Source organism: Zerene cesonia, chromosome 14 (genome assembly GCF_012273895.1).
Source record: "Zerene cesonia ecotype Mississippi chromosome 14, Zerene_cesonia_1.1, whole genome shotgun sequence".
NCBI classification, from domain to species: Eukaryota; Metazoa; Arthropoda; class Insecta; order Lepidoptera; family Pieridae; genus Zerene; species Zerene cesonia.
Genome location: NC_052115.1, coordinates 6,294,030 through 6,301,675, shown reverse-complemented (window position 1 = coordinate 6,301,675; position 7,646 = coordinate 6,294,030). Strand labels below are relative to the sequence as shown.

Below are 7,646 nucleotides of genomic sequence, written 5' to 3'. Positions count from 1 at the left end.
TAATTAAACCATAAAAATACATTTGGAATTTAAATAATTAATGTAATGTTATGATAGTTATGTAATGTGACAATGTTCTAGTCTTTGAGTAAACAAATAATGTCAGATAATAAAATTTGAAATTTCCTACATTTTTTAATTTTAACTTATTTACTATTAACAATCAACAATCACAGGCAATCATTCAGGCGTTTTATAAAAACTTATATTAAAAACTTGTCAGTAGCTGATGCTGAGCATCAGTTCACCATTTTATTTTGTACTATTTTTAAGTCACAAACTGATATCTTGTCCGCATTTAAATTAAAAGTTTAAGTTTGTCTATTAAAAAAAGAATAAAATAACAGTATGAGCTTATCAGGGTGATGGTGCGCAAATGTTCTGTCAGAACTTTCTAGACTGTTATTTGTTTTGTTGCATAATGTACATCATCTGCACTAACATTTAACAGCAACCTTGGTTCTGATGGTTTTGGTTCCAAGAGCAATAGTTTGATAGCAGCTAGTCTGGCACATATCGTGTGAGCCTGTGAGGGTGTTGGGGCTCGAATGTTCGGTGCACTTCTGTATGGTCGACCGTCGAGAGCCACTATAGCTGCTGCTGTGGCTAATGCTCTGGATAATGTGGTCTCGTCTGAACCTGTTCTTTCCACCTGAAATTTGAGAATTATTCATTTAGTAATTTAATTTTTTTCTAAAAGAGCAAAGATCAAGCAACACTGTTTGATCCAGAACTTGGACTTTTTATTCAAGCTGTGATTCTTTTATAAGAGCTTTTTTTCAAGTAAAGTTTTCGAATTAAGACTGATACACTTATAGTTAATTCTGGGTTACTATGTGTTAAAAATACATAACTGCATATCTTTGGCACAAATGAATAAATAATAGAATTTTTTGAAATTTTAAATTGTCAAATTTTGATTTTTATCACCACCTTTATAAAATAAGTATTATTTGTCGCTTAATAAGTAAATTTCTTAGTTGTCACCCTTATAATACACAATACCTCAGCAGCTACTGCTCTCAACATGAGCCTTTCACTTGCGGAACAGTTCCTGATGGCTCTCACAGCAGCACTGGAAGCAGCTTCCCCCAGGGCCAGCTGAACTTCCTTCAACCCTGCCTCCTTGTCACCAGCTAGTTCTAACGCTCTGGTGCAGAGGGCTAACGCGCGACGCGCATCACCTGATACTGCAGCTACTTTTCTAAAATAGTTTCAAATAATGTTTGTATGTCTAGATTATAAATTATGTATAGTCTATCAAAGTAATATCAGTTTGTGCTTTTTTATTGCTGAGGCTATTTATAACAGCTGAGCCTTTTAGGTAAAAATGCATTGTTTCTGGCAGTAAACTGATAGCTAAACGTTTTCATTTTAGATGAGCTTACAGTGAGTGTGTTGTGTTTAAAAACTCACTGTAACAAGTCTTCTGAAAGGTGATCAAAGCTATGATTTCAAATTTGTCAATCGCATTATTTACCTAGCAATTAACTGCACAGCATCAGGCGTCACATTAGCACCAGCCAATTTAGTAGCCACAATGCACTGCAACTGTGTATGTGTGTATGGTGGGAAGGTCAGCCTGGTGAGGCCCAAACGGGATGCAACTCTTGCAGCTAGTGCTCGTTCAGGCAGGTCCATAGTATTGGCCACAGCAAGAACTGTTAGTAGCGCGGTGTTGTGTGCTGCCCACTCCATGATGCTGTAGAGTACGTCTTGTCGACGGTTGCAGAGGGCGTCTAGCTAGAAGATTTTTAGGAAATAAAATATTTGGATTCCATTTTATTACATTTTACTTTAAGCACACAGCTCAGCAAGACTTGACTTATGTAGTTTTAAAAATACCTTGTTCAAACATTCATTAACAATATTTCTTATGTAGCTCAAAAGAAAGTATGTTTATTAATGTCCCATTGACATAACAATAATAATTATATAGTCAAAAAATTGTTCCTTTGACAATGTTAACTCAGACAAAAAAGATTACTTAAAAATATCTTTTAACAACATATTCATTGAATAATTATAAGATAATCATTGAAATAATGGAAAATCCGCTGATACAATTTGGATCATATTTTGTAAAGATTTTATTTAAGACCTGAGTTCTTATCTGAGTAGGATTAACTAACCTCATCCACAACCAGGACTGTAGGTGTTCTCCGCGGTCCTGGGTTTGTGAATCTCTTCTCTAACAATGAGCATGCCTGCTCCCAAACAACTGATTTACCTGCAAGTATGGTAGAGTTAAGTTTATGTTTTTGATTCTTGAAACGTTTTCTTCAATGCTATAAAACTAAAAACTTTATAAATGAGAAATTTGCCAAACCGTAGCAAAAAGACGCGGGTTCGAATCCCGCCTCATGATCATATTTTTTTTCTATTCTTTCTATATTGCACATTCTCCTTTAACAAAATTTTTGTATCTTAATTACGAGATTAATATGTTATAATAATATTTATAATTATTTAATTGGCATAAGTATTTAATATCTGCTGAAACTTGATTTTTTTATGTGTGATGGGAGAACAAATAAAAGGTCCTGAAACTGTTTTGGATATGGGAAACAAGTATTTTACAGTAGAAACAAACACAATATTAGTTAGTTTTTAAGTTTTTTTAACTTTTCTTTTAACTTTCGGAAATAAAGGCTTTATCATTATCAATTCAACATGAAATAAAGAGAAAATACCAGTAAGTTGTTTGTAAATTTGTACATAAGCCTGCCTGGGCTCTGCTATCCTCATTCCATTTACTTCTACCAGTTGAAAATCTGGTAAATCTGATTCTTCTTTCAAAATTTTTAATGCAGAATTCACTGTTGCTGTTTTGCCAGTACCTGGGACACCTGATATGTACATGCATCTGAAATGTAGCAATGTTCATCAGTACTTACATTAATGTTAATTAATATTTGTAAGATTAGAATAATCCTACTAATATTATAAATGCGAAAGTTTGTAAGATTGCATGCATTTTGTTACTCTTACATGCAAAAACCACTATTGATCCATATGAATTTTGGTGCAGAGATTGATTATCTTCCAGATTAACACATAGGCTACATGTGTATAAAATCATTGTGTGTGTAATGATAGTGAAAACAGTTCCATGATTTATCATAGAGTAATTAATAAAAAGTCAAAGAATTATTTTCATCTTGTTAATTTAATTATTTACAATCAAACTTACCCACTCATATGATCAAGCAATTTGGACCTTACAAAAGACAATATTTCATCTAATTGGTTTTCTCTCCCTGGTAAGGAGCGGTTTTCTTTGGTGAAATCTGTAAATATATATTTGAAACATTTTTTTACAACATATAATTAATGCTCATTGAAACAATAATCTAAATATCATAAAAGTTATTTATGTAAAGTGTGGAATAGTTTGTATCATGCTTTAGTTTGCAATAGTTTATATAATTTGTTTATCCATAATTACATATCTTAAATTGATATTTACTTTATGAAAAAAGGTTGTCCTTAATGTTTTATAACTTACCATTAATATTATCCACTGAATGTGTTCTTGAATGAAGGGTGGGTGTCAACTCACTGGTTAGTACTCGTTTGACACTTCTAGGTGTTTTAGCTATTGAAGTTCTTGTTCTAGGAGTCTTAGGAGTTTTAGGTGTGCTGGGTGCTCTTGGTGTCCTAGGAGTTCTAGGGGTCATTTGAAAATCATCACTTGTTTCTGATATTCTATAATTTCTTGTTGGAGTTCTCTTCACAGGAGAGACTTCTAACTCACGATATGTCAGTGGATTCCTTGTTTTTCTTCCAGATCTAGTTGAATATACCTCTTTTTCCTCTTCTTCGAATACTAAAACCTTTTTGGGTGTCTCATTATTAGCTTTTCTTAGAGGGGTCTTTCTTTTCGGTGTAGTTGGCACATGTTGTCTTATTATTAATGTTGGAAGCTCTTCATCTGAGTTCTCTCGAAGTTCCATAGACAAAATATCTTCTATATTCTTCTTATCAAGTTTTTTTGTACTTTTTGATGTTTCTATCACAGGAGTTTCTGGAGTTCGAGGCACTTCCTTATCATTTTTATCAGCCAATATTGCCCTTTTCAGTAACAATTTTGTACCATCATTCTTGCTAACACTCCAGTTCCTTTCTGAAAGTGACACACGGCCCATTCTTTTTATTAAACTGCTAGGTGTTTTAGGTGTTGCACTTTTAGGAGTAACTGCAGATTTTCTTGGTGTTACTAATAATTCTAAAGCTTTTCTTTCTTCTTCAACCACAGGTTCCAAGTATACTTTCCTTTTTGTGATAGCTATTAGTCTGTACCGACATATGTAATGATATAGACTTTTTTTAAATGATGAATCCGTATCTTTAGTGAAAGTAAAAGTTATATTACATTTTTTAAAAATTGTTTCTATAGAAACATCAGTGTCAAAGGAACGGTGGTCTTCTATTACCTGGAAAAAAATAGTTTTGCATCAAGTAAAGATACAAACTTATCATAAAATAGCCATAACCTAAGACTAAAAATAAACAAAAAAAGAACATTTTATGTATTACCTCTTTTTCCAGAAAGTTTATTATCTCCTTATTATTCAAGCATCCCTTAGGCAGATCGTTGGGTTTGGAATACCATTGCACTTTAGCTCTGAATGGATTGTGCTTGTTATAAATATCTTCGTATAAAGCTAGTATTTTGGCTGCGTCACATCCTTCTTCAGTGTCAGGTTCTGCCGAGTCGGCATTTGATACTAGCACAAAATCACCGACTTCAGCGATTATGTCTTTAAACTGAAACTTTCTGTAAAAAATAAATTTTATGTAAGTTGCTGATGATATATAATAAATCTAAAAAAAAAATATAAACTAACCCATAGTAGTGAAAAGTGTTAGAAACATTTGATTTATTCGATATTTCTTCACTTAACCATGTTACTGATTTCGCTTTTTCTCGTCGACGAGGCATTTTTCTACTTGAAATATTCCGTTAGGCTAGTCAATTTAACGGATTTCATTTAATTTAATTTCTTTTGACAGCAAGCAAGCGAGTAAAGCTTTTGTTTTGCAGTGTATTTGAACTTTTGAAGTTGAAATTGTAGTTTGTCCATACATACTGTCATATTTCGCGCTTAAATTACACAACAAAAACTTAAAACTTAATAAATCGTAAATTGTGTTCAAAAATCGGTAAAGTTTGTTTATACCATTTTAGGAATAAAAAATCTAACGAATGTTATACATTGTCGATAATGTTATAAATATGCACTTTATTTTTAAAAGTATCATTCGAATAATTTAATTTAACAATAATGTACATAATTGAACTAGATTATAATTTTCTGTGAGTTTCTAAACGTATGATTTTTGTGGGATCCAAAGACTGTCTTATGTCAACGTATGTCAACGTCAAAAGCACATTGGTGTTTGTTAATTGTAATTTTTAGGGTTATTGCTTTTAAAAATTGAATGATGAAGTTCAAACAGAAAAAGAATACAAAACAAACACTGTCTGATAGAATAGCAGATGCACTAACTATTAAACCACGAGCTGATATAGAAGATGATGAAATATTTAATACAAAACCAAGTACAGTTACACGAGCGGATTATAGTAGTTCCTCCGACGAAGATGAAACTGTAATAAGTGACTTCCGCAAGCGGAACGTGAACCTGCTTAGTGATATTAGCAAAAAGTATGAAGGCAAGGTTGTATCTAAAAAAGAATTGGAAGAAAACAGTTCTAATGATCAAGTTTCCGATGACGAAAGCGATAACAATGAAAACGAGAAAGAAACAAAACCTGGTAAGGGATTATCATCTGAAGAAGATACTGGAGATGAAAGTGATGATTATAGCATAACAAAGTTCCAAAAACAACTTCAAAGTGATTCAGATGATGAGAAATCGTCAGATAATGATGATGGTGATCAGGAAAGTGACGAATCTGATAATGAGGGTGAAGGGTATGATATCAGTCAAATGGAGGAACCAATTAAAGAACAATTTGAACATGTCAAAAAGCAGGATGTATCTGAAGAGGCTAAAAAGGGTATCTGTGTCAGGAATCAACTGTTAATATGGGAAGGGCTTCTGGAAATGAGGATTCATTTACAGAGGTGTATGAGCACAGCAAACAAAATGCCCATGAGTAATATATATAAAGAGTTAAAGGTAAACAATGATTTTGCAGAAGAGAGTAGTAAAACCATAAATAATGTTTCTACAATTTTAGATAAGTAAGTGTCTCTTATTATATTGTTTTTTAATAATGGTACTCTGTCATAAAACTTTGTTGAGAAATAGACTTAAATTGATTCTTAACATTATTAATTGGATTAATTATCCCTTGTTTCAAACATTGTAGTAAGCCACAGAAAGAAAGCCCCAGGATAAATAACTTATTTATTACTAACACTTATTCTAAGTCTCTTTGGGTTTCATACTAGTATATAAAGATGTAAAAGTAATACTTTTTGTATCTGGATTCGGAAGTAATAAAAGTTTAATCGTATTAATTTTTTTTTTAGATTTTTAACACTCCAAAGTATGCTTTTAAAAAACTTTCCTGATACAAAATCATTATCAAAAGGCAAGCAAAGTCAGGAATCTAAAGCGGAGGAGAAAAAGAAAGAAAGCGATGAAGAGATACCAAGTGACACAGATAACGAAGAAATTCCATCTGATACAGATAATGAAGAACCTACTGAAGAAAATAAAGAACAAACTAAAATTAAAAGATTGCCTAAAAAACGTAAACTAGACGATTATGAAGGTGATATAGCAACATGTTACAAGTCATTCAAATCATTCAGGGATTCTACTATCCAGAAGTGGAATGACAAAACTCGTGTAGCAACAGCTGCAAATATAAAAAATGCACCAACAAACACTATACTTCAACAAATATCATACATTCTTTCTGATAGGGAAAAGCTTATAAAACGAACTCAGTTGAAACGGTCCGAATATGATATAATTGGTTACAAAAAAGAGATCAGCGAAGAAGAAAATGGTCCAGAAAGCAATCCGATTACGAGAAGTAGAAAGGATGATGATGAATATATACCTGAAATATTTGATGACAGCGATTTCTATCACCAGCTATTAAGAGAATTGATTGAATGTAAATCGGCAGACATAACAGATCCTGTTCAGTTGAGTAGGCAGTGGATAACCTTGCAGCAAATGAGGAGCAAAATGAAACGGAAGGTTGATACGAAAGCTACAAAAGGACGGAAGATAAAGTATGTAGTCCATAATCCATTAGTGAGTTACATGGCACCGGAGAAATTAACTAAATGGAATGAAGAGAGTGCAAATGAATTGTATAGCTCGTTATTTGGCAAAATATTTGAGCATAATAATGTTGGTTTAAATGTCACTTTGGATGATAAGAAATAAACTATAATCCTCTTTTGTTTTTTTTATTGGTCCTGACTGTGGTTATAATTCTATTTTATCATTTTAAAAATTTATTAACTTAATATTTTAGTTGCTAATAACTAAATTCTTTTTTCGTATATTATTATCGGCAAACGAGCTGGTGGGTCGCAGAATGGTAAGCGCTATCACTGCCGATGAACATTTACAGACGCGTCAGGTCGTTTGCAGATCTTACGACTCTTCAAATGAGTTGTGAAGTTTAAATGATATGGAATACAGGAAAG

The 7,646-nt window shown here is 32.5% G+C and overlaps 2 protein-coding genes across 2 annotated transcripts; one reads left to right on the top strand and one right to left on the bottom strand.

Annotated features, from left to right (window-relative positions):
* Nucleotides 1–6: 6 nt before the first annotated feature.
* Nucleotides 7–5,086, bottom strand: LOC119832009 (origin recognition complex subunit 1). Its single transcript, XM_038355588.1, has 9 exons — nucleotides 4,851–5,086; nucleotides 4,540–4,780; nucleotides 3,509–4,436; nucleotides 3,194–3,290; nucleotides 2,694–2,866; nucleotides 2,133–2,230; nucleotides 1,481–1,743; nucleotides 1,006–1,204; nucleotides 7–652 (listed from the first exon to the last, which is right to left on the bottom strand). The coding sequence occupies exons 1-9, from the start codon at nucleotides 4,943–4,945 to the stop codon at nucleotides 395–397; spliced, it is 2,352 nt and encodes a 783-aa protein (XP_038211516.1). The 5' UTR covers nucleotides 4,946–5,086; the 3' UTR covers nucleotides 7–394.
* A 281-nt stretch (nucleotides 5,087–5,367) lies between these two features.
* On the top strand, nucleotides 5,368–7,393 carry LOC119831981 (protein AATF). Its single transcript, XM_038355559.1, has 2 exons — nucleotides 5,368–6,215; nucleotides 6,507–7,393. The coding sequence occupies exons 1-2, from the start codon at nucleotides 5,446–5,448 to the stop codon at nucleotides 7,378–7,380; spliced, it is 1,644 nt and encodes a 547-aa protein (XP_038211487.1). The 5' UTR covers nucleotides 5,368–5,445; the 3' UTR covers nucleotides 7,381–7,393.
* The last annotated feature ends 253 nt before the right edge of the window (nucleotides 7,394–7,646 follow it).

What these genes read in the sequence shown, in the direction of transcription:
- LOC119831981 (XM_038355559.1), top strand. Translation starts at nt 5,446, where the DNA reads ATGATGAAGTTCAAACAGAAAAAGAATACAAAACAAACACTGTCTGAT. An exon ending in GTTTCTACAATTTTAGATAA is followed by an intron (nt 6,216 to 6,506) that starts GTAAGTGTCTCT and finishes TTTTTTTTTTAG; the next exon opens with ATTTTTAACACTCCAAAGTA.
- LOC119832009 (XM_038355588.1), bottom strand. Translation starts at nt 4,945, where the DNA reads ATGCCTCGTCGACGAGAAAAAGCGAAATCAGTAACATGGTTAAGTGAA. An exon ending in TAAACTTTCTGGAAAAAGAG is followed by an intron (nt 4,437 to 4,539) that starts GTAATACATAAA and finishes ATTTTTTTCCAG; the next exon opens with GTAATAGAAGACCACCGTTC. An exon ending in TGAGAGCAGTAGCTGCTGAG is followed by an intron (nt 653 to 1,005) that starts GTATTGTGTATT and finishes CTCAAATTTCAG; the next exon opens with GTGGAAAGAACAGGTTCAGA.